The sequence below is a fragment of the Podarcis muralis genome, chromosome 18 (genome assembly GCF_964188315.1).
Source record: "Podarcis muralis chromosome 18, rPodMur119.hap1.1, whole genome shotgun sequence".
NCBI classification, from domain to species: Eukaryota; Metazoa; Chordata; class Lepidosauria; order Squamata; family Lacertidae; genus Podarcis; species Podarcis muralis.
In genome coordinates, this window is record NC_135672.1 from 9327640 (window position 1) to 9353314 (window position 25675).

Genomic DNA, 25675 nt, shown 5'->3' on the forward strand with positions numbered 1-25675 from the left:
TTTGTCAGCGCCTAAATGATAATCGAGCGTCAGAACAACTTGGCCACGATAAGGAAATTTTGCCCGTGGTACGACTATTTTCCACCTTCCCATTTCGACTCTCCGGCACCCTCTCTGCATAACCTAGCAATTCTAAAACATAGACGGGATTTTACTCTCACAAGATTGAATGTCTTGCCCTCGGCTGGACTTTGAGGGACGATTCCAACAGATTCCACACGGAAAACGCTTATGTCCCTGTGGAGATGGCAGTACCAAATCGGTGGCACATGCCCTTCTGGCTTGCACTCTTTATAAAGACTTGAGGAATGAGATTATCACCCTTCTTTTATTTTCCATTCCGGGTTGCCCAGCCACTGCCACAGCGTCCTTTCTCTTGGCAGATCAAGATGAGAAGGCGACAGCAAAGGCCGCAAGGTTTTTAGCTGGGGCAATCAGAATAACATCCACTATTTGACTATTGATTCAAAACCCTAAAATGCGTTTTATATAATTGACTTTTTATTTCTATTCTTGGTTTATCGTCGTGTTGCTTTGCAGGGGTGCCCAAACTTTTTTCAAAGAGGGGCAGATTTAATGAGGGTCAACCAAAGTTGTTGAAGTTTCAGGATTGAAGTTGTTGAGGTTTTTTTAGGGTTGAAGGCCAAATTATTACCTGTGTCAGCCATAGCAATAAAGCAGACATGCCTGCTTTATTGCTATGGCTGACAGAGGTAATAATAAAAATAAAAATAAATTTATACCCCGCCCATCTGGCTGGGTTTCCCCAGGCACTCTGGGCAGCTTCCAAACGAATATTAAAAAACAATACAGCGTCTTGTTTCATTCATTTCCCCGCTACTATTTTAATATTGCAATTTAATCTTGTTTTTAAGTTGTATTCATTCAACTTGTTTTTATTATTGCTTGTGAGCCGCCCTGAGCCCGGCCTGGGCTGGGGAGAGGGGGGTATAAATAAAAATTATTATTATTATTATTATTATTATTATTATTATTATGAAATGCAAACGGACTGAGATTCCAGACCAGGCCCAAGGGCAGCCCCACGCAAAGCCCACGGCGGTAATCTAGCCTTGAGATGCGTTTTCAGATTTATCGGAATAACGTTCCTTCTCTCTCTCCTTCCTACGCCTCTCGTTTCTGGCCCCGCAGCCTCTTCTCCCCTCCATCTTCAGCTACTACATGTTGGAACTCTCGTTCTATTGCTCGCTGGTTTTCACGCTGCCTTTCGACATCAAGCGAAAGGTAAGTAGAAGCATTGGACGGGAGGCAGTCAGTCGAGACTCAAACAACATAAGAAATGCTTCTCTCCCTATAAACCGTCCCAGACTCTACGTTCATTCTCTGAGGCCCTTCTTTGTCTGCCTCCTCGCAACACGAGAACGGGGCCTTTTCTGTGGTGGCTCCCCGTCTGTGGAACGCTCTCCCAAGGGACGCTCACCGGGCGCCTTCCTTGCCTGTCTGTAGGCGCCAAGTGAAAACCTCCCCCTGATGAATACCACGTTTACTCGAACACTCGCTTTTTTCGGCCAAATCACCGTATTTTCCGCTCTATAAGACTCACCAGACCACAAGACGCACCTAGTTTTTGGAGGAGGAAAACAAGAAAAAAAATATGCTGAATCTCAGAAGCCAGAACAGCAAGAGGGATCGCTGAGCAGTGAAAGCAGCGATCCCTCTTGCTGTTCGGGCTTCTGGGATAGCTGCGCAGCCTGCATTGGCCCCATAAGACGCACACACAATTCCCCTTACTTTTTAGGAGGGGAAAAGTGAGTCTTCTAGAGCAAAAAATACGGTATGTTCGCGGAAATTAAGGCACGCATTGGTACATTTACATACCTCTTTCAGGGGGGTGGTTTCAAAGTTCTGGAAATTTAAGATGCGCATTAGATTCGATGGCACATTAGACTTGAGTAAAAAGGGCCGGCTTGGCCAACTTGGCCCTCCAGATGTTTTGGGACTACAACTCCCATCATCCCTGACCACTAGTCCTGTTAGCTAGGGATGATGGGAGTTGTAGTCCCGAAGCAGCTGGAGGGCCAGGATTGGCCGTGCCTGAAATAGGGTGATATTAGTAGATGAATGAATGAGCAAATTAATTTAATTTGAGTATGCAGAAGATGTTGGAAATAAATTTAAGGAACCGCAGAAAGAGGGGGAATGAATGAATTAAGTACAGTGGTACCTCGGGTTAAGTACTTAATTCGTTCTGGAGGTCCGTTCTTAACCTGAAACTGTTCTTAACCTGAAGCACCACTTTAGCTAATGGGGCCTCACGTTGTTGCTGCTGCGCCGCTGGAGCACGATTTCTGTTCTCATCCTGAAGCAAAGTTCTTAACCTGAAGCACTATTTCTGGGTTAGCGGAGTCTGTAACCTGAAGCGTATGTAACCTGAAGCGTATGTAACCTGAAGCGTATGTAACCTGAGGTACCACTGTATACGTTTTTGCCAGTTAGATACCAACGATATATCCATCTCGCATCCTCAGCCGTTCTGTTATGTACTGAAGTTCTCACCCTGGGCCAGCAGGGGGATACTGTAGATAGTTATGCAAATAAGGGATCGAAAGTGACGTTCAGTGATTGGATAGTTTTAGAAAATTGTTACAGTTACGTTGTACTGGAGCTCTATATAAGCAGGCTGACTGAACCCTTCAGTTCAGTTCTGTTCTGGCCTCTGAATAAACAAGAGCTGTTTGAAGAATCGCTGTGTCGTCTGATATGTTCGCCCACAACTTAACACGGTCCATTGCTGTTTCCTCTTCCCCCGCCACTACAGGACTTCAGCGAGCAAATTGTCCACCATGCAGCCACGATTTTCCTCATCAGCTTCTCGTACTGTGCCAACTACATCCGTATTGGTACCCTCGTCATGGTCATCCACGATGCGTCCGATTGCTTCCTGGAGGTAAGCGACACCCCTGCCCCAGAAGGGGGGAAACCGAGAGGGGCTGGCCTAGCCCATAGCTGTCAACTTACAGATTTGTAAATAAGGGACCAGCAGCCTTGAAAATAAGGGATCAGCAGCCAAAATAAGGGATTTTCAGAGCACAGGTAGGTTCAACTTCTGAGCCCCTCCGAGCCAAAGGCAGAAAGCCCAGCCAGCAGCCAAACGAAGCCTCAAGCGGTGGTTCCCACAGCGCAGCTACCCAGCAAAGGGGATGCAGCAAGGAAAACCACCGTCACCTCTCCGCTGGGAAGCACTGAGCAAAGGCGAGTCCCCAGGCAAGGCGGCCGATTTGATTGGCGCAAGGCGTGCAAGCTCCACCCTCCAGTCGTTCTTAGACTCCTTATTGGGTGAGCAACGCAGCCAAGCAACACAGTTGGAGCCTCCCTTCTCACTGACCGGCAGGGAGGGAGGGAGAGGAGCTGCTTCCTTTGAAACCCGGGAAATTTAAGGGACATCATCAATAAGGGACAGCAGCGGGACACGGTGCCGGGATAAGGGAGTTTCCCGCCAAATAAGGGACGGTTGACAGCTATGCCACTGTGGGAAGAGAGTAATCCCCACAGAGTCTTGGCAGGGAAGTTATGCGCCTCATGTGAGCAGCGTGCGTGCGCTGGGTGGGCCTCTCGATGGCCCACCAATCCCAGAAGGGCAGAGTCGGCTGGCTGCCTCAGTGGCCACAGCAGAAAAGCCTGCGGCACTCCAATGGGCTCTGCCCCACTCGGCTGTCGGCTGGCCTGGCTCTTCAATCCCCCGACTCCAAATCTCAGCTCTGGACTCTCGGCCTTGTGCCCCTGAGAGCCTGCTGCCTGGGTGACCCGCACCCCTAGCACCTATGGGTAAGCCGGCCCTGGATGCATGCTCTCATGTGAATTTGCCCAATACCTAGATGTGAATGCTGAACTCCAGCTCCCTGTATCGGCCCCACTCCTGATGGAAATTGATTTCAATCCCTTTGGACTTCCACCCTTTCACACCATAGATGAGCGTGCCAGCCAAAAATATTATCGTGACCTTCTAGGTCTAATATATGTGAATTCTCTAATGTCATCCATTCCTTCAACCAACAAAGACGGGATGCCTCATAATATAATCTCATATCTGGCAAGGGGGGAAAACCTCTTTCTTTTGCATCTATCAATATTTTATTCTCGGGTGTTCCCCCTTGCCAGATATATTTAGAAATATTTTTTTTTGCCATACCTTGAAACAATCTGGGCAGTGTGTGACGGGTATGTGAGGGCACCCTGAAATTTTATAACAAGGTGAGTGGCAAACCGCCCCATCAATCACAGCCACTCCAAGCGCCCTGTCTGGTTATGCCAACTTGAGAGGGCAGATTCTTCCTCTTCCATAGACTCACAGTTGCCCTTTGCAGAACTCAGCAGGGAAGAGCAGGAGGGCGCAATATGAGAATCAGTGGCTCTGGTGTCGCCTACTGTTGGGACGCAGGTGGCACTGTGGTCTAAACCACGGAGCCTCTTGGGCTTGCCGATCCGAAGGTCGGTGGTTCGAATCCCCATGATGGAGCGAGCTCCCGTTGCTCTGTCGCAGCTCCTGCCAACCTAGCAGTCCAAAAGCACACCAGCGCAAGTAGATAAATAGGTACCACTCTGGCAGGAAGGTAAACAGCATTTCTGTGCGCTCTGGTTTCCATCACGGTGTCCCGTTGTACCAGAAGCGGTTTAGTCCTGCCGGCCAAATGACCCAGAAAGCTGTCTGCGGACAAACGCCGGCTCCCTCGGCCTGAAAGCGAGATGAGCGCCGCAACCCCATAGTTACCTTTGACTGGACTTAAACATCCAGGGGTCCTTTACCTTTTTTTACCTTTACCTGTGGGGCTCCCTGGTTTCCACCCACCCCAAAGGACACAAGCCACCACGGCAGTTCACTGTGATCTTTGGAGTTTGCACTGAAAACTCAGAGAAACTTTGCAGTCCGGTCACAAGCTGAATAGTAGTTGCAAAGGAAACCTCATTTGTATCCCTCTGTCGTTTTCCTCTCCCCGTCTCCCCCCACCCCCCTTCTCCAGCCCACGAAGATATTCAACTATCTGAAATGGCGTCGTGTATGTGACATCCTCTTCCTCACTTTCTCTGCGGTTTTCCTTTTCACCCGCCTGGTTATTTTCCCCTACAAGTAAGTAAGACACCTTAAAATCTCTCAAGGGCTGGAAAATAGAGAAATCTCGTTTTTCCCCCTGTTCTGGTGGGTGGGACCTGTCTGTTGTTGCTTCGTTGTTGTTGTTTTGCACGCCGCTTAGAGAGATTTTTGATATATATTAAGCAGTATAGAAAGGGACACGGGTGGCGCTGTGGGTTAAGCCACAGAGCCTAGGACTTGCCGATCAGAAGGTCAGCGGTTCGAATCCCCGCAATGACGGTGTGAGCTCCCGTTGCTCGGTCCCTGCTCCTGCCCACCTAGCAGTTCGAAAGCACGTCAAAGTGCAAGTAGATAAATAGGTACCGCTCCGGCGGGAAGATAAATGGTGTTTCCGTGCGCTGCTCTGGTTCGCCAGAAGCGGCTTAGTCCTGCTGGCCACATGACCCAGAAGCTGTACGCCGGCTCCCTCGGCCAGTAAAGCGAGATGAGCGCCACAACCCCAGAGTCGGTCACGACTGGACCTAATGTTCAGGGGTCCCTTTACCTTTAAGCAGTATAGAAATCAACGAATCAGTCGAATAATCCGTACACTGGAACGTGTGCAGAGCGCAACCAGGCCTCTAGAAACTAAGCCTTATGAGGAATGGTTGAGGAAGTTGCCTACGTTTAGCTCAAAGAGGAGATTAAGATATTATATGTGATAGGTGTCTGAAGGGCTGTTCTATGAGAGATGGAGCAATTTCATTTTCTCCTAAGGGTAGGACCTGAACCAATCTATTTATGTTATACAGTAGTACCTTGGTTCTCAAACTTAATCCGTTCCGGAAGTCTGTTCCAAAACCAAAGCGTTCCAAAACCAAGGCACGCTTTCCCATAGAAAGTAATGCAAAACGGATTAATCCGTTCCAGACTTTTAAAAAAATCCCTAAAACAGCAATTGAACATGAATTTTCCTATCGAACGAGACTATTGATCCATAAAATGCAAATCCAGGAAATGTCCCTGGAAAATAGGGACTTTTGGAAGGCATGCCTTGGACTTAGACCATGGGTAGGCAAACTAAGGGTCGGGGGCCGGATCTGGCCCAATCGCCTTCTAAACCCGGCCCGCGGACGGCCCAGGAATCAGCGTGTTTTTACATGAGTAGAATGTGTCCTTTTATTTAAAATGCATCTCTGGGTTATTTGTGGGGCACAGGAATTCGTTCATTATTTTTTCTTCAAAATATAGTCCGCCCCTCCCAAGGTCTGAGGGACAGTGGACCGGCCCCCTGCTGAAAAAGTTTGCTGACCCCTGACTTAGACAATCAATATGCACTTTTTTTTTTAATAAGATATTTATTAAGCATTTTTCACACAAAAAAGAAAAAACACATAAATTTGCAAATTAAGAAAGTTACAAACACAAAATTACAAAATTTTTTAAAAAATACATACAGAATGTAGATAAACTAAGAAAAAATACAAGTAGAAAATACATACATAAACCAAAAAAAAGACAAAATAGTTAAAAAAGAAAAAAGTTTAAGAACAAATTCAATTTTCGAAATTATTAAACGCATTTGCTTATTTTCTTGACTTCCGCACACCTCCCCTTTTTGTATTCCCATTTATATAATTGCTTCAGCAAATCCTTGCCTTCTTTCATTATCTTAACTTCTGGTCTTAACCTATTATAACAATATATTTTCATCCATTATCAATCCATATTTACATATTCTTATTACTCTTATTGCCAACACCACTTATTTTCAGTCAATATGCACATTTTTACGACTCGCTTGTGGTGGAAATTTCTTTTCAACTGCATTGTTGTTCTTTAACTGATGTCAGACTAAAGGAAGGGCTGCTCAATGCTATTGTTGTTATTAATCCCTTCCTCTTCCTCGCAGGGTCATCTACAACACGTATTACTACTCAATGGAACTGTACCAGCCTTTCTTCGGCTATTACTTCATGAATGCCCTTCTGATGATTCTCCAACTTCTCCACATCTTCTGGTCTTTCTTAATAATCCACATGGTCTACAAGTTTGTCAAAAGTGGCACGGTAGGGACCGAAATTGGGCGATGGTCGGTGGGCGGGTGAGCATGTTTGCCTAAGTTAAAGTTTTAATGGACTTTTAGAAGACACCTGTTTAGGGACGCTTTTAATGTTTAATAGGTTATTGTATTTTAATATTCTGTTGGAAGCCGCCCAGAAGAATTTTAGATGTCTTCTAAAAGTCTGGTAGTTGTTTTTCTCTTTTACATCTGTTGGGAGGGCATTCCACGGGGCAGGTGCCACCACCGAGAAGGCCCTCTGCCTGGTTCCCTGTAACTTGGCTTCTCGCAGCAAGGGAACCGCCAGAAGGCCCTCGGCGCTGGACCTCAGTGTCCGGGCTGGATGATGGGGATGGAGACGCTCCTTCAGGTATACTGGACCGAGGCCGTTTAGGACTTTAAAGGTCAGCACCAACACTTTGAATTGTGCTCGGAAACGTACTGGGAGCCAATGCAGGTCTTGCAAGACCGGTGTTATGTGGTCTCGGCGGCGACTCCCAGTCCCCAGTCTGGCTGCCGCATTCTGGATTAGTTGTAGTTTCCGGGTCACCTTCAAAGGTAGCCCCACGTAGAGCGCATTGCAGTAGTCCAAGCGAGAGATAACCAGAATGTCTTTGACATCTGGTGGGAGCGCGTTCCACAGGGCAGGTGCCACCACCGAGAAGGCCCTCTGCCTGGTTCCATGTAACCTGGCTTCTCGCAGCGAGGGAACCACCAGAAGGCCCTCGGCACTGGACCTCAGCGTCCGGACTGGACGATGGGGGTGGAGACGATCGTGACAATGGGAGATTTCTGTGGTGCCCTTGCTGCCTAAAGCACGGGTTGATTTTGCGCTATGGTTCATCCAGCCCTGGTCAAGGAATGCTCCTTGCCAGCACTCCAAATCGAACCGCCCAAGCAGAGAAGAGGGAAAGGGGCAGCCGCCGCCATTGACCAAAGCTATTTCTCTCCCGGCAGATGGAGAAGGATCTCCGGAGCGACTCGGACGAAAGCGAGAAGGGCGACGACGAGGCAGGGCAAGTGAAGGAAGCCAAGAGGAATGGCGCCATCCACTCGGAGGCCAGCGGCAGCTGCATCGGCAAGGAGCCCCCGCTGCAACTGAACGGCAGGAGCCCCGCCGCCAACGGAGACGCCAAAACCAGATAACTCAAGCCTGGCGCCATCGACTGCCCACCCCCTTAACCAACCCTGCCCCCGTGTCCATACCAGCTTGATCTTTCCTTCTTGTAGGCCCGCGAGGGCGCGAACATAGCCTCCTAGCTGAATCTCTGCTCCCTCCAGGAACAAGAAAACCAAACCAACAAAAGGACCGTGCTTCTTTTCGCAATATTATCCTGTGGGCGGCGTCGGTCGCCGCGAGGTCTGGCGGGGAGGGGTGACGTTGGGCGGAATGTAAAGGCAGCCTTCCCCCGTTCTATTCAGCCGGTCCTGAGTACAGCTTGGCAAGGCTGCTGGGTGGGCGAGGGACCCGTTCGAATCCCACCCAATCGGTTGTTTTCGCTTCTTCAGCCAGCTGGACGGGTTAAAAAACAAGGGACCCCAGCTCCTGAATCAAAAGGGGTGGGATGGGGAGGCAATGACGTCTTCGCAGAAGCTGGGCCGAGCCTCCGCCTCGAGGGGACGCGGCGATGCGTCTTAAGGCGACGCGGGTACCGAGTCCTCGGTCTGCCTGGGTGTGTTTGTTTTGCGGTGGGTTATGGGGTTAGCCAAGAAGGAAGAGGCAAGTCGTCGGTGGGTCGCCGTTGGACGGAGGATGCTGTCGAAGGCCTGTGTTTTGAAGCCGCGCTCCAGGAGAGGGAGCGAGAAGGACACTGCTGTCTCTATGGGGAGAAGGAACGAGACGATGAGGGGATGGTGTTGCTGTTGCTGTTGCTGCTGCTGCCGCTGCCGCTGCTGCTTCTTGTGTGAGCGTCTTACGCCTGTGTTGAGCGGACCACTGGCTAATCCCGAGGGAAAAGAGGACTTGACCTCTTCCTGAGCACGGGTTGCGGGGGGGGGGGGAGCACAGGGAAGAGGTGGGGTCCCCATTCCAGTGACCTAGACAGGGAGAGGGTGCACTAAATTGCTGGAACCAATAAAGTCATTGCAGATAAGAAAAGCAAAACAAAATGCAAAAAAACTATTTGCCTCTCTCCATTTTAATGTGCTCGCTCTTAGCGCATCCCCGTCGGAAACACGAATAATAATAATAATAATAATAAATTTTTATTTATATCCCGCCCTCCCCAGCCGAAGCCGGGCTCAGGGCGGCTAACAACAGTAAAAGAATGCAACATTCTAAAATCATTTCATTAAAAAATGACTCCAAATCAAATTGATGGCAACCATTGGGCTAGCCACTGTGAAGATTGCCAAAGGAGGGAGTCAGGCTGTGCCCTGGCCAAAGGCCTGGTGGAACAGCTCTGTCTTGCAGGCCCCGGAAAGATGTCAGGTCCTGCAGGGCCCTAGTCTCTTGAGACAGAGCGTTCCACCAAGTTGGGGCCAGTACTGAAAAGGCCCTGGCTCTGGTTGAGGCCAGCCTAACCTCCCTGTGGCCTGGGACCTCCAAGATGTTTTTGTTTGAAGACCGTAAGGTCCTCCGTGGGACATACCAGGAGAAGAAACTTCTTCCCCTCGCCCACTCCTTCCACCATCGCCACCGCAGTTTCGGCTTATGCCCTATGAGAAACGCACCCCGTGTGCGCTCAGAGGCGCTCTCGCCGTTCTTAAATATACCCAGATCGAATCCCAATGGGATCTTTAAAAAGCTGGCTTGGAGAGCCGCCGGAGGATGAGGCGTGTGGGTCTGGCCTGATGACACAGCCTACCGCAAGGGGTTGGGGGTCTTTGCTGCACAATTTCCACGGAAGGTAAGATCGTGAGAAAGGTGTGGCTGGATTTGGCCAAGGGAAGAGGTCAATGTAAGTTTAGGGATGAGGAAGGTTGAGATGCCGTTGAGATCCTATTCGGCCCCATCGTCTCTGACCAGTGCTGGCTGATGTTGGAGGTCACAACCATATCTGAAAGGCACCGGGTTCCCCAGCGTACAGTTTCCAAAAGAGGACAGCCAAAATAGGAAGCCCTACAGATAGACTGAGATGAAAACAAACAGCCCTTGTCTGTCCCCAACATATTCATTCATGGGGTGGGAGAACTGAAATATTTAATTTTGGCAACCAATTCATCCCTTTGCTTTTGGATGGCACATGGGTTGGTGAGTCTAAAAAAGCCTGAGACACAAATTTTCATGGCTATGATGTTTCATTGACCAGAAGTAATGTATTTAGCGTCAACTCTGGAAATATATTCTCGATGTTGACCAAACTGTAAACCTCCTAAAGCAACATATCCGTCAGGAGGCTTAATGTGGTCAGAATGAAGTACAGTGGTACCTCGGTTCTCAAACTTAATCCTTTCCAGAAGTCCGTTCCAAAACCAAAGCGTTCCAAAACCAAGGCGCGCTTTCCCATTGAAAGTAATGCAAAACGGATTAATCCTTTCCAGACTTTTAAAACCAACCCCTAAAACAGCAATTCAACATGAATCTTACTATCTAACGAGACCATTGACAAACAAAAAGAGTCATAATTCATAGCAAAAACAGACGTCAGCATGGCACTCAAATTGGGAGCGTAACATTCAAAACAAAAGCGTAACACTCAAAACGGAGCATGTTCGGCTTCCGAAAAAAGTTTGCGAACCGGAATACACTTCCGGGTTTGCAGTGTTTGGGTTCCAAGTTGTTTGAGTACCAAGTACCAACACTGTAGTCACTTCCAGAGTTAATTCTAAATATATGACTTCTGGTCAACGTGCCACCATAGCCACAAAACGGTTTGGAAAATTGAGCCCCAGGTTTCTGCGAGTCGTCTACCTATGTACTATCCAAAACCCGAGGTTTGCCAAATGTTAAATACGTTGGCATTGTTTTCACTGTCCTCCCCGCTTCATAGATCTCTTTAAAAAAACCACAGCACCGAGGTTCTCTTCACCTTTGGTCAATAATTGGCATTTCCATAAGCAAAGCTCTGCTGGAAGTGGAGTGTCAGGCCCTTCCGTTCATTTCAGTGGGCCTTTTATAGGAGAATGCCGTGGTGGATTGGGCCCCGAAGGAGAGCTGCTATTGGGATCCTATTCCACTTCCGGGACCAACAGATATTGGTGGGGGTTGGGGGAAAACCAGGACAGCTTCCAGTAACGAATCTAGGGGCATTCACACACAAAAAAGTGCAAGCATCTCATTGCGAGCCGCCAAATTCCACCCGCTCCTGCATGCCAGCAATCCAATATGCTGTTAACTTACTAACTGCTGTTGCATGTTGGCTGCCGGACACCGCTCCATGTCAGGGAGGAGCTACCTGTAAACTCTTGGCAAATGCACGTGTAACCAAACAATGCAAAAGTTACTGTAACCGGGGGCCTGGTCTGGGAGGTTGGTTCTAGAATGAAATACAGATGCCATCGTGACCTGTCTAGCCGCTTCTGAACAGACCAATATGTGTCTTTCCTCAAAATTACCACTGGGGGGAGCCGTCGGTTTTCCATCAAGGCAAGATTAAAGGACTTTACCCCCCCCCCCACTTCCACCAACAGGACTGTGATGTCGATCTTATTAAAAGTGCATTGATTTAAGAGTCGGAGGCAGCAATGCTGTTTGGGGTTCCCGTTGTGGCATGTTGTGAGAACAAGATTCTGAACAAGATGGGTAGAGTTCTTTCTACGTTCTCATATTCTGCTTTTATAGATCGGGAGAGAAGCCACAACCCCAGACACAGAATGATAATTTGCAGCTGGGATGCGAGAGGTACAATTCAAGGTGTGCCTTCCTATGGGCAGTTTTCATTCCAGCTGGTCATTCATTAAAAAAAAAACACCTGTTATTTAACCTCTAAGCACTATTTGCATATATATTTTAAAAAACATTCTAGGCATGATTAATAATAATAATAATAATAATAATAATAATAATAATAATAATTTATTATTTATACCCCGCCCATCTGGCTGAGTTTCCCCAGCCACTCTGGGCGGCTTCCAATCAAGTGTTAAAAACAATACAGCATTAAATATTAAAAACTGCCTTCAGGTGTCTCTTAAAGAGAAGATAGCTGCTTATTTCCTTCGCATCTGAAGGGAGGGCGTTCCACAGGGCGGGAGCCACTACCGAGAAGGCCCTCTGCCTGGTTCCCTGTAACCTCACTTCTTGCAATGAGGGAACCGCCAGAAGGCCCTCGGCGCTGGATCTCAGTGTCCGGGCTGGATGATGGGGGTGGAGACGCTTCTTCAGGGATACAGGGTCGTTTAGGGCTTTAAAGGTCAGCACCAACACTTTGAATTGTGCTCAGAAACATACTGGGAGCCAATGCAGATCTCTCCGGACCGGTGTTATGTGGTCCCGGCAGCCGCTCCCAGTCACCAGTCTAGCTGCCGCATTCTGGATTAATTGCAGTTTCCGGGTCACCTTCAAAGGTAGCCCCAGGTAGAGTGCACGTAGATGATTAAAGCTAGCAACTTTCTTCCATCCTGTGAACCAGACCCTCTCCCTTCATTGGCCTTTATTCAGCTCGCAACTGGTCCAGAATTTGCACCAACTCTGCTTCTTCAAATCATAAAAGGTTAAAAGGTAAAGGATCCCCTGGACGGTTAAGTCCAGTCAAAGGCGACTATGGGGTTGCGGCACTCAGCTCGCTTTCAGGCCAAGGGACCCGGCGTTTGTGTCTGCGAAGCTTGCAAGCTAGACCTGAACGCAGACCCTCCAAATGTCCCTATTTTCCAGGGACAGTCCCGGATTCATAAAAGCCGCAACAGTTTCTGATTTGATCCCGGGATGCCCCGATTTTCCTTTGGACGTTCCTGTGTCCAGGATTTTGTGCTTTCAAATAAATAAATAAAAAGGACCCCTGGGCGGTTAAGTACAGCCAAAGGCGACTATGGGGTTGCGGCACTCATCTCGCTTACAGGCCGAGGGAGCCGGTGTTTGTCCGCAGACAGCTTTCCGGGTCATGTGGCCAGCAGCACTAAACCGCTTCTGGTGCAACAGGACACCGTGATGGAAACCAGAGCGCACGGAAACGCCGTTTACCTTCCTGCCGCAGTGGTACCTATTTATCTACTTGCGCTGGTGTGCTTTCAAACAGCTAGGTTGGCAGGAGCTGGGACTGAGCAACGGGAGCTCACCCCGTCAAGGGGATTTGAACCTCCGACCTTCCAATCGGCAAGCCCAAGAGGCTCAGGGGTTTAGACCACAGTGCCACCCATGTCCCGTTATTGGATACAGATGCCCGTGTCCTGTTATTCAAATCATATGGTGGAATGGACGTGTGCAATCAGCAATTGCGCTCTAGAACGCCTTGCAGTGGCTTCATATAGATGTTAAGCAGACTTGCAAGTCGTGATTGCCCTATGGCGGATGCCCAACCATAGCTGTCAACTTACAGATTTGAAAATAAGGGATCAGCAGCCAAAATAAGGGATTTTCAGGGCACAGGTAGGTTCAACTTCTGAGCCCCTCCGAGCCAAAGGCAGAAAGCCCAGCCAGCAGCCCAACGAAGCCTCAAGCGGTGGTTCCCACAGCGCAGCAACCCGGCAAAGGGGATGCAGCAAGGGAAACCACCGTCACCTCTCCGCTGGGAAGCGCTGAGCAAAGGCGAGTCCCCAGGCAAGGCGGCCGATTTGATCGGCACAAGGCATGCAAGCTCCACCCCCCCCAGTGGTTCTTAGACTCCTTATTGGGTGAGCAACGCAGCCAAGCAACACAGTTGGAGCCTCCCTCCTCCCTGGCTGGCAGGGAGGGAGGGAGAGGAGCTGCTTCCTTTGAAACCCGGGAAATTTAAGGGACATCATCAATAAGGGACAGCAGCAGGACACGGCGCTGGGATAAGGGACTTTCCCACCAATTAAGGGACGGTTGACAGCTATGTGCCCAACCACAAGAGCAGATAAAACCACAAATACAGACTTTAAAGTGAGCTTGGGCAAATTCCTGGAGAAGGCACAGAAATCTGGATAGATATGAACCATCATTGCATTCCAGGTTTGGAAGCAAAAATCATAGACAAAGCTTCCAAATTTGCACCCGCAAGCTCCTTTTGTAGGCTTGGATGCAGCTCATAAGGCCCTGGAGATTTGAATTGATTTAAAGTACCGTATTTTCCGCTCTATAAGACGCACCAGACCACAAGACGCAACTAGTTTTTGGAGGAGGAAAACAAGAAAAAAAAATATTCTGAATCTCAGAAGCCAGAACAGCAAGAGGGATCGCTGCGCAGTGAAAGCAGCAATCCCTCTTGCTATTCTGGCTTCTGTGATAGCTGCGCAGCCTGCATTCGCCCCATAAGACGCACACACATTTCACCTTACTTTTTAGGAGGGGAAAAGTGAGTCTTATAGAGCAAAAAATATGGTATTGTTCCCTTCCTACCTCTTTTCCTATCTTGGGCTGCAGCGCCCTCCTTGCACCATTTATTCTGTTAGCACCAGGTTGGGCATCGCTTTCACCTTTTGGGTGAAGCCCAAGGCAAAGTAGCTGTTGAGCAGTTCCGCTTTTTCTCTGTCACCCAATAACATTTCTCCACGTTCCCCACAAAGGTAAGATTGTTTAATTTGATTTCCCCACCTTGTTCCAAATCACTCACCCCTTCTTCCTTGGCGGTGGGTGGAGAGGTGTCATTTTCTGGCCAAAACTAGGCCAAAACAACTTCAGCCGGCCCTGCTCTAACCACTACACCGCCCTGCCCCCAGCCAACCAATGCATCCTAGTGCTGCAGCCCCCCGCAAATTGACAGGAGCCCCTTCCTCCCAAGCCAAGGAGGATGCTGGGAGCCACCAAAACGAAGACGCCTCGTCTCTCCCCCCCCCCCCCCCCCGCTACCCCACAGACAAATTTAAGTCCCATTAAGAATAATTAGAGCCAGGTGTGCCCACTTGAATAAAGTAGGGGGGGAGAGAGCAGGTAAGCCTCGCCCCATGTAATTGATCACACGATGCGGTGTACGCAGACCATTTGAATGGCAGTTCCCATCAACTTTGTTGTTGTTGAGTCGTTTAGTCGTGTCCGACTCTTCGTGACCCCCTGGACCAGAGCACGCCAGGCCCTCCTGTCTTCCACTGCCTCCCGCAGTTTGGTCAGACTCATGCTGGTAGCTTCGAGAACACTGTCCCACCGTCTCGTCCTCTGTCGTCCCCTTCTCCTTGCGCCCTCCATCTTTCCCAGCATCGGGGTCTTTTCCAGAGAGTCTTCTCTTCTCATGATGCGGCCAAAGTCTTGGAGCCTCAGCTTCAGGATCTGTCCTTCCAGTGAGCACTCAGGGCTGATTTCCTTCCGAATGGAGAGGTTTGATCTTCTTGCAGTCCATGGGACTCTCAAGAGTCTCCTCCAGCGCCAGAATTCAAAAGCATCCATTCTTCGGCCATCAGCCTTCTTTATGGTTCCAGCTCTCACCTCCATACATCACTACTGGGAAAACCATAGCTTTAACTATACGGACCTTTGTCGGCAAGGTGATGTCTCTGCTTTTGAAGATGCTGTCCAGGTTTGTCATCGCTTTTCTCTCAAGAAGCAGGCGTCTCTTAATTTCGTGGCTGCTGTCACCATCTGCAGTGATCATGGAGCCCAAGAAAGTGAAATCTCTCACTGCCTCCATTTCTTCCCCTTCTATTTGCCAGGAGGTGATGGGACCAGTGGCCATGATCTTAGCTTTTTTTGATGTTGAGCTTCAGACCATATTATCCTTTGTGGCGAAGGGGCTTGAATAACTCAGAAGAAGCTATGAGCCATGAGCCATCAATGGACAGGTCACAGTGGAGAGTTTTGACCAAACGTGATCCACCTGGAGCAAGAACCGGCAAGCCACTCAAGTATCCCTGCCAAGAAAACTCCATGGACAAAGACAACAGGCCATCGACTATGCCCCCCCACACAAATATTTTATGGGGGGGGGGTTGAAGGGATGCGTGCCCTAGGAGTTGGCTCCTATAATTAGAGCCTCCTCCCCGCTCCTTAAAGGAGCCTTCTAGATTCACAGAAAGGGAAGACCCCCCCCCCCCAATTTGCAATTTAACCCTTGCAAGCCTCCCAGGCTCTTGCGCTCAGACCCCATCCCCGCCCCAGGACCCTCTCTTTGTGTTAGCACCCCATGAATGAAGTTAGCCCCCCCTCCGGGCTCCCAGCCAGAGGGGGAAGGGGCTTTGGAATGCGTTGATAAAGGGCCCCCCCTCCGCCTCTTGGCGTTTGGGAGCAGCGATTGGCTGGTGGGAGGGGGCGGGGGCGGAGCCTCTAGGAACAGATGTGCGGGGGGGGGGAGGCGGGAGAGAGTACGAATCAGTGAAAGTTTGTAGCAGGTTTTTTTAATACAATTTTTTCCAGCGGAACCCGGAGAAGCGCGCGCAGACGGGTAAAGAAAATTGGGGTGGGGGGCGCCCGTAAAATAGGAGGTAGCGATTTATTTGGGGGGGCAGCATGGTGAGGGAAGAGATCTCAAATAACAGGGGGTAATCTGGGGGGGGGGGGGTGAGATCTGGCGTGCCAGAAGAAGCGGTGCTAGAAAGGAATTCAGGATGGAGACGGAGTGAGCATATATTTTTTTGGGCTGGGGGGGTTGCACGGGCGGAGGTGAAGCTCAATAAAGAGGGTGGTGTTTGTAGGGTGAATTTGGGGAGGGCTGTTTGTGGAAGTAAAAACCGGGGGGGGGGTACCATTGTATGGTGGGGGACTTCTGGAATGGGGGGGCGAAAGTTGGAGAAGGAATTTATCTTGTTTTCTTAGGTGTTAAGAGGCCGGGATTTGAGGGGCTGCTATGATGGAGACAGGCTGATGGAGGGGGGTGGATAATTTTTTGGGGGGGCAGCACACAGAAAAGAGCTGGGCTGGGAAGAGAATAGCGTTGGGGGTCCTTTCAGGTTTGGGGGTTCACCGCTGGAGTCTCGGGGTGTCGGCGTGGGGTTGATTTGGAGGGGGGGAGATGTGTGGGGCGGGCAGGATCTGGGATGGCAGAAAAAGTGGGTGCTGTTTAGCCCAGATGGGGGCTCACCTTGGCTGGGGCGCTGGGGGGGGGGGTAAAAGCAACAAATCAAACATGGGAGGGTTGTTCCTGGAATGGGGAGTCAGTGACAGATTTGGGGGGGTTGCAAACCCGCTCCCCACTTTTGCTGTACTTTTAAGGCATCAAACAGAAAACCCTCCTCAACAGGATTTTTTTGCCGTTTTTGGGGAGGGGAGTGGCAGAGGCCGCGAGAGATCCCTGTTTTTGGCCAGAACCCTTCCTAAGAAGTGGGGAAATCCTTGTATTTCGGATCTATAGGGGGGGGGTGCATTTATTTCCTCCTCAGCATTTGGGGGCAAGAGAAAGAAGTCAAGAGGTTGGAGGTGGAAGACAGCTGCATTTATGCCATAGGTAAAGGTAAAGGGACCCCTGACCATTAGGTCCAGTCGTGGCCGACTCTGGGGTTGCGGCGCTCATCTCTCTTTACTGGCCGAGGGAGCCGGCATACAGCTTCCGGGTCATGTGGCCAGCAGGATGAAGCCGCTTCTGGCGAACCAGAGCAGCGCATGGAAACGCCGTTTACCTTCCCGCCGGAGTGGTACCTATTTATCTACTTGCGCTTTGACGTGCTTTTGAACTGCTAGGTTGGCAGGAGCTGGGAACGAGCAATGGGAGCTCACCCCGTCATTGCAGGGATTCAAACCACCAACCTTCGGATCAACAAGTCCTAGGCTCTGTGGTTTAACCCACAGCGCCACCCGCGTCCCTCATATGAATTCAATAAGTAAAAATAAATAAATAGATTCTGGGGGCGGGGGGTTGAAATGTCAGGAAGCAGTAGCATTGGGGAAGGGGCCAGGCAATTACCGTATTTTTTGCTGTATAAGACTCACTTTTTCCCTCTTAAAAAGTAAGGGGAAATGTGTGTGCGTCTTATGGAGCGAATGCAGGCTGCGCAGCTATCCCAGAAGCCAGAACAGCAAGAGGGATTGCTGCTTTCACTGCGCAGCGATCCCTCTTGCTGTTCTGGCTTCTGAGATTCAGAATATTTTTTTTCTTGTTTTCCTCCTCCAAAAACGAGGTGCGTCTTGTGGTCTGGTGCGTCTTATAGAGCGAAAAATACGGTACCCAAGGGCGCCAGGTCATGCCTCTGCCATCTTCTTTCCAGACACCCTCGCCTGTTGCTCGTCCGCTCTCCCTACCATGGCGACCACAAGGAGCCCTGCCAGCCCCTGTCAGCTGAAGGAGTTTGACAGCGTCCGAGATTCCCTCGCCAACATCATCGGCCAGCTCCGAGACATTGACCCAAGCCACCTTTCCTTCTCGCCGTTCCTGGACCTCGACACCCAGATTTCAATGGCGCCCATCTCCGACAGCCCTGAATCGTCTCTTGAGGAGATGCATTCTACTGAAACAGAGGAGGAAGAAGAAGGAGGAGAAGGAGAAGAGGAGGAAGAAGAGGAAGAGGAAGAAGGGATGACCTCTCCCAGACCTCTCCCTGGCCAAGCCTTCCCAGACCCTCTGGGTCAACCCAGGCTCCCTCCAACACAGCCCCCAGAAGGGAGCGACGTGGGGCAGCCCCCCATGCCTGTGGCCGACATTGCGGCCCCCCGCTTGCCCAAAGAGACGTCCTTTTTGGACTCCGTCCACGTCGTGCCACGCTGCCCCCTTCCTGATCCCAAGCAAAGGTCAGAAGGCGGCCAAACCGGGACCCTCACGCCGACCGGTCTGCCTCCCTGCGAACGCCAGCCCTGGCTGGACACGGGAGACGGCGCCTGCCCGGTTTTGCACCACGGCTCCTCGGGGGAGCAGACCGCCCGCTTGGAGGGCAGCGGGGGGCGCCAGCCCTGCTCCGGCGGGCGCATGAAAGCCGTGGCCTCGGCCTTCGTCGCCCTCCTCCTGGCTCCGTGGTTCCTCTATGGAAGCTACTACTTCCTTCCACTGCCCGCCCCTGCCTGTCCGGATCTTGCCAGCCGGGTTGCCTTCGCTCTGCGTTGCCTGCCGGTCGCTGGGCTGCCTATCCTCCTGGGTAAAAGATGTGTGTTTTGGGGGGGTTGGGGGTGCAGCAAACAGAAGCTGCAGACTCCCCGGCCTTGGTCCAGTATACCTGAAGGAGCGTCTCCACCCCCATCGTCCAGCCCGGACACTGAGGTCCAGCGCCGAGGGCCTTCTGGCGGTTCCCTCCCTGCGAGAAGCCAAGTCACAGGGAACCAGGCAGAGGGCCTTCTCGGTGGTGGCACCCGCCCTGTGGAACGCCCTCCCACCAGATGTCAAAGAGAACGACAACTGCCAGACTTTTAGAAGACATCTGAAGGCAGCCCTGTTTAGGGAAGCTTTTAATGTTTGATGTATTACAGTATTTTAATATTTTTTGGGAAGCCGCCCAGAGTGGCTGGGGAAGCCCAGCCAGATGGGCGGAGTATAAATAATAAATTATTATTATTATCTCCTAATGTCGCTATTTTGCAGGGACAGTCCCAACTTTACAGAAGCCACCACGTTTTCTGATTTGATCCCGGGAACGTCCCTATTTTCATCGGGGAGATGTTGGAGGGGAAACAAGGCTGCCTTCAGATGTCTCCTAAAAGTCAGATAGCTGTTTATCTCCTTGACACCATAATGAGGCCAAGGTGGTACTTTTTGCGGAGACCTGTTCCAAGTCCACAGGTGTGCCCTAGGGACGTAAGCTCCCATCTGAGGCTCCGCAACATGTTCTTTTTCAAGGGCCAAATTCCCTCTGTGTTCATTTGCCAGAGCTGGGTGGCGCAACCTTTCTTCCTGCCTCTCCCTTTCATCTCCTCCTCTCCTTTTGCCGCCCTTTCTCTCGCGTTACATTCCCCTCCCCTCTCTTTTCGCAGGATCACAGCACGGCAGAGTTGGAAGGGACCTCCAGGGGTCATCTAGTCCAACCCCCTGCAATGCAGGAATCTCAACACACAGCTCCCACACACACACACACCCTACATCGAATTTGACCCTGCTTAGCTTTGCGGATGTGCCGGCGGTTTTATTGCTGCGCCAGCTTTGGCTCCCTCTTTCTGACCCCCTGCTTTTGATCACCCCCATTTCTCTATCCTTCCGTCACCCCCCACCCCCGTTCTCACTTGCCTTTTGATAAGAATAATAATTTATTATTTATACCCCACCCATCTGACTGGGTCTCCCCAGCCACTCTGGGCGGCTCCCAACAGAATATTAAAAACACGATAAAACGTCAAACATGAAAAGCTTCCCTAAACAGGGCTGCCTTCAGATGTCTTCTAAAAGTCAGGTAGTTGTTTATTTCCTTGACATCTTAAGGGAGGGCGTTACACAGGGCGGGTGCCACCACCGAGAAGGCACTCTGCCTGGTTCCCTGTAACCTCACTTCTCGCAGGGAGGGAACTGCCCTAAACAGGGCTGCCTTCAGATGTCTTCTAAAAGTCAGATAGCTGTTTATTTCCTTGCCATCTGATGGGAGGGCGTTCCACAGGGCGGGTGCCACTACCGAGAAGGCCCTCTGCCTGGTTCCCTGTAACCTCACTTCTTACAGGGAGGGAACCGCCAGAAGGCCCTCGGAGCTGGACCTCAGGGTCTGGGCTGGACGATGGGGGTGGAGACACTCCTTCAGGGATACAGGGCCTTTTAGGGCTTTCAAGGTCAGCACCAACACTTTGAATTGTGCCCAGAAATGTACACCAGTAATTCTCTAACCCAATGGGTCCCAGTGTGGAGCCAGTGTGGTGTAGTGGTTAAGAGCGGTGGACTTGTAATCTGGGGAACTGGGTTCGCTTCCCCGCTCCTCCACCTGCAGCTGCTGGGTGACCTTGGTCTAGTCACACTTCTCTGAAGTCTCTCAGCCCCACTCACCTCACAGAGTGTTTGTTGTGGGGGAGGAAGGGAAAAGAGAATGTTAGCCGCTTTGAGACTCCTTAGGGTAGTGATAAAGCGGGATATCAAATCCAAACTCTTCTTCGATGCATTTGGGGCGGCCACGATTCTTGTCCGCCCCATCACCTTTCCCATCTCTGTTTCCTTTAAGACAGAAAGAGAAAAACCGGTTCCAGCCACCTGCTGTTATTTCTACAAACAGAGGATGGCGTGTGATTTTGTGGGGGTCCAAGCGCAGAGATTTTTTCCCCCAAGCTTAACATTCCTGCCTTAATGGGAAGTTGGAGGAGCGGACAGAAAAATTTGCAAAGTGGGCAGCTTTCAAGCCGCGATTCCTCCGAACGTTGCAAAAAGCAACGTGGGTTATTTATCTTGGAGGCTGAAAGTCCCGGGTTGCAGGCAGCGCTCGTCCTACTCAGAGTAGACCCACTGAAATGAATGGGCGAGGCTGGGGTTAAGGCAGCCTTGTGACACTTTAAACAGCTGAATGAATGAATGAATCTTTAGAGTGGTACCTCGGGTTACATACGCTTCAGGTTACATACGCTTCAGGTTACACACTCCACTAACCCAGAAATCGTGCTTCAGGTTAAGAACTTGGCTTCAGGATGAGAACAGAAATCGTGCTCCGGTGGTGCGGCGGCAGCAGGAGGCCCCATTAGCTAAAGTGGTGCTTCAGGTTAAGAACAGTTTCAGGTTAAGTACGGACCTCCGGAACGAATTAAGTACTTAACCTGAGGTACCACTGTACTGCTAAAAGCTATAAAAAAGGTAAAGGTACCCCTGCCCGTACGGGCCAGTCTTGACAGACTCTGGGGTTGTGCGCCCATCTCACTCAAGAGGCCGGGGGCCAGCGCTGTCCGGAGACACTTCCGGGTCACGTGGCCAGTGTGACAAAGCTGCATCTGGCGAGCCAGCGCAGCACACGGAAACGCCGTTTACCTTCCCGCTAGTAAGCGGTCCCTATTTATCTACTTGCACCCGGGGGTGCTTTCGAACTGCTAGGTTGGCAGGTGCTGGGACCGAACGACGGGAGCGCACCCCGCCGCGGGGATTCGAACCGCCGACCTTTCGATCGGCAAGCCCTAGGCGCTGAGGCTTTTACCCACAGTACCACCCGTGTCCCGGCAATAAGCTATAAGCTGTCACAATTTTATTTTTTTTAAAAAACAGCCGCTTCTTCCCACATATAATCTTGGGAATTGTAGTTCGTCAAGGCTGCTGGGCGCTGTCCCCTCTGCCATGGAGCTGTCATTCTCAGAGTGGTTTAACAATCGAACCCTCTTTTCCCATGCAAAACTGGGCATTGTAGCTCTGAAATGGGATTAGAGGTGTCCTGGATACTCTCAGCACTGTCACCAAATCTTCTATTAAATTAGTAGTAGTAGTAGTACAGTGGTACCTCGGGTTAAGTACTTAATTCGTTCCGGAGGTCCGTTCTTAACCTGAAACTGTTCTTAACCGGAAGCACCACTTTAGCTAATGGGGCCTCCTGCTGCCGCTGTGCTGCCGGAGCACAATTTCTGTTCTCATCCTGAACCAAAGTTCTTAACCTGAAGCACTATTTCTGGGTTCGCGGAGTCTGTAACCTGAGGCGTATGTAACCTGAGGCGTATGTAACCCGAGGTACCACTGTATAACATGTCGTGAACTTTAAACCCCGTTTTCATAACTTCTCCCAAGCTGTAAGTTGTATATTGTACCCAGTGTATCATTATAGTCCGACATACAGTGGTACCTCGGGTTACATACGCTTCAGGTTACAGACACCCGCTAACCCAGAAATAGTACCTCGGGTTAAGAACTTTGCTTCAGGCTGAGAACAGAAATCGTGCTCCGGCGGCATGGCAGCAGCAGGAGGCCCCATTAGCTAAAGTGGTGCTTCAGGTTAAGCACAGTTTCAGGTTAAGAACGGAGCTCCGGAACGAATTAAGTACTTAACCTGAGGTACCACTGTATTCCCATTTCATTCCAATGCTGCTGAACTGGAAACTGACACTGCCCTCCTTTCTCTCCTGGCTGCAGGCATTGTTCTGAGGGCTTTTTCTGCCTTGTGCCTGGACAACGTCGGCCCCCTGGGCACTCGCTCTCGGCCCGTCCTCCTCCACCAGCTTTTCGTCGTGGGCTCCGTGGACCAGCTCTCCGTCTTTGCCCTCAACGTGGTGGTGACGGCGACTTTCCTCCCCCAGGAGCACCTGGGTCTCATTCCGATCCTCGTGGGGCTCTTTGCTGTTGGAAGGTGAGGACTGCGGCCCCCTAGCCATCTCTGCCTGGCCCTTGGGACCTTTCTCGGGCCAAACCCTCACATCTCCAGGCTAGGCAACGTCCGGCAACCCTGCTCTACACTTTTCGTCCAGGGGTTTTGCCCGACAGGAACGTACCTCTCAAAGAGATGGCAGCCTGCCCTCTAAAAATGATACCCAAGTTCCCAGACCTCATCGTTCTGGAAGCTGTCCTGGCTTTAAGAGCAACACAGGAATAATGATGATGATGATGATGATGATAGTAATTTGTTATTTATACCCCGCCCATCTGGCTGGGTTTCCCCAGCCACTCTGGGTGGCTTGCAACAAAACCCTTCTTGGTGGTGGCACCCTCCCTGTGGAACGCCCTCCCACCAGATGTCAAAGAGAAAAATAACTACCAAACTTTTAGAAGACATCTGAAGGCAGCCCTGTTTAGGGAAGCTTTTAATGTTTACTAGGTTATTGTATTTTAGTGTTTTGTTGGAAGCCGCCCAGAGTGGCTGGGGAAACCCAGCCAGATGGGCGGGGTATAAATAATAAATTATTATTATTATTATTATTAACAACTGGAAGCCGTGCTGGACGTTCGGCTTCAGAAAATCATTTGAAAACCGGAACAGTCCCTTCCGGTTTTCGATCGTTCTGGAGTTGAAACGTTCAAGTTCAGAGGCGTTCGGCTTCCAAGATTCCACTGTAAGCAGCTTTGTTTGATTTTGCTAATGGCAACGTGCTGCATTTAATGAATGCCACTAAAGGTAAAGGTAAAGGGACCCCTGACCATTAGGTCCAGTCGTGGCCGACTCTGGGGTTGCTGCGCTCATCTCGCTTTATTGGCCAAGGGAGCTGGCGTACAGCTTCCGGGTCATGTGGCCAGCAGGACTAAGCCCCTTCTGGCGAACCAGAGCAGCGCACGGAAATGCCGTTTACCTTCCCGCCGGAGCGGTACCTATTTATCTACTTGCACTCTGACGTGCTTTCGAACTGCTAGGTTGGCAGGAGCAGGGACTGAGGAACGGGAGCTCACCCCGTCGCAGGGATTCGAACCGCCAACCTTCTAATCGGCAAGTCCTAGGCTCTGTGGTTTAACCCACAGCGCCACCTGCGTCCCTAACGAATGCCACTAATTCAGTGCTATTTTTCTAGAAAAAGAGGTGCTGGAACACACCATGAACACCTCTGTTGTTCTCTTAGAATAGAGTTCTAGCTGGGGGGAAAAAGCCCTGAATAGGAACAAACCGGTTCAGTTTATCAAAGTTCGCCGATCCGGTTCAGAAATCTCCGAACTTCTCCTGAAAGCTGCTGGGTGAATTGAACGTGAGCAAAGTTTGTTTGGGGGTAGCAACCTGAGTGACTTATCTTCAAGTTCGGTTCTCTTTTTGAACCTTTGGAGCAGGGTTTCCCAAACTCGGGTCTCCAGCTGTTTGGGGACTACAACACCCATCATCCCTAGCTAGCAAGACCAGCGGCCGTGGATGATGGGAATTGTAGTCCCCAAACAACTGGATTTGGGAAACGCTGATCGAGAATTTCTTCTTTGCTGTGCTTCGCTTCACAGGCTCTGCTACTGGGCCTGCCTGCACCTCTGCAGCACGTACCGTGGCTTCGGGTTCGGCCTCGCCTTCTTCCCGACAGTCGCCATGAGTATCTACAACCTCTTCTGCCTCTACCACCTGGGCTTGGGGTTCCTGTTCGCCGCCTTGCCCGACGTCCGCAACGCATCCGCTCCGACGCTCGAAGCGACTATGCCCAAGAGATGAGGGACGAGGCGCCTACAAAACTGTCTCCGCCCCCCGCCCCCTTCTCAAGCTCCCAATCTCCGGAAAAACCAGCAACTCTGCAACACCCCTGTAAATTTCTGGGTCAACTCCAGGAGGACTTAAAAGAGACCAGCCATCTGCTTCGAAACACGGGGTTCGTTTGCAAAATCCCAGTGGCTTTGCAAGAAAGGACTAAATTTGCAGGCAGGGTCAAATGCTCCTCCCTTAAAAAGGCAAATGTTAGCATTTCAGAAGGAAGCTAGGCTGGAGCTCCCCCCCCCCCCAACATATTGAATTTCCACATGCAGGGGATTTTTCGACACTTCCTGGTACAGTCATACCTCATGTTAAATCCGCTTCATGTTACGTTCTTTCAGGTTACGTCCCGCGGCGACCAGAAAGGGTTACTTCCGGGTTTCGCCACTCGTGCATGCACAGAAGCGCAAAATGACATCACGCGCATGCACAGAAGCGGTGAATCGCACCCCGTGCGTGCGCAGACGTGCCGCTGCAGGTTGCGCTCTTTTCATCTTGCGAACGGGCCTCCGGAACGGATCCCGTTCGCAACCAGAGGTACCACTGTATACACAAGGCACAGGGGTGTCTGCCAACTGAGCGTGGAAAGCTCAGTTGGTGAGAGCGTGGTGGTAACGCCAAGGTCGCAGGTTCGATTCCCGGGTGGGGCAGCTGCGTATTCCTGCATTGCAAAGGGGTTGGACTAGATTTTCTTCAGGGTCCCTTCCAACTCTACT

At 50.7% G+C, this 25675-nt stretch overlaps 2 protein-coding genes across 6 annotated transcripts in view; both read left to right on the forward strand.

The window, feature by feature from the left end:
* The window catches only part of CERS4 (ceramide synthase 4), a 94398-nt gene extending 84993 nt beyond the window's left edge, over positions 1 to 9405 (forward strand). For all 3 annotated transcript variants that reach the window (XM_028713529.2, XM_028713528.2, XM_077921932.1), the window contains exons 7-11: positions 1153 to 1245; positions 2780 to 2908; positions 4980 to 5086; positions 6942 to 7098; positions 8049 to 9405. In XM_028713529.2, coding sequence (XP_028569362.2) covers positions 1153 to 1245; positions 2780 to 2908; positions 4980 to 5086; positions 6942 to 7098; positions 8049 to 8237 — 675 coding nt within the window. In that variant the 3' untranslated portion in view covers positions 8238 to 9405. The remainder of the gene's footprint in view (positions 1 to 1152; positions 1246 to 2779; positions 2909 to 4979; positions 5087 to 6941; positions 7099 to 8048) is intronic.
* A 6966-nt stretch (positions 9406 to 16371) lies between these two features.
* On the forward strand, positions 16372 to 25275 carry LOC114588538 (uncharacterized). Of its 3 annotated transcripts, none has more exons than XM_028713917.2 (4): positions 16372 to 16462; positions 18132 to 19079; positions 22946 to 23159; positions 24722 to 25275. In XM_028713917.2, the coding sequence occupies exons 2-4, from the start codon at positions 18254 to 18256 to the stop codon at positions 24921 to 24923; spliced, it is 1242 nt and encodes a 413-aa protein (XP_028569750.2). In that variant the 5' UTR covers positions 16372 to 16462; positions 18132 to 18253; the 3' UTR covers positions 24924 to 25275. The 3 variants fall into 3 exon arrangements, with proteins under 3 accessions (XP_028569750.2, XP_028569749.2, XP_028569751.2); XM_028713916.2 differs by having other exon boundaries at positions 18219 to 19079; XM_028713918.2 differs by lacking the exon at positions 16372 to 16462 and adding an exon at positions 16585 to 16636 and having other exon boundaries at positions 18219 to 19079.
* Positions 25276 to 25675: the final 400 nt, after the last annotated feature.

Coding starts and splice junctions, on each gene's coding strand:
- LOC114588538 (XM_028713917.2), top strand. CDS start 18,254: ATGGCGACCACAAGGAGCCCTGCCAGCCCCTGTCAGCTGAAGGAGTTT. Junction 19,080..22,945: donor TGGGCTGCCTATCCTCCTGG/GTAAAAGATGTG, acceptor TCCTGGCTGCAG/GCATTGTTCTGAGGGCTTTT. Junction 23,160..24,721: donor GGGCTCTTTGCTGTTGGAAG/GTGAGGACTGCG, acceptor TTCGCTTCACAG/GCTCTGCTACTGGGCCTGCC.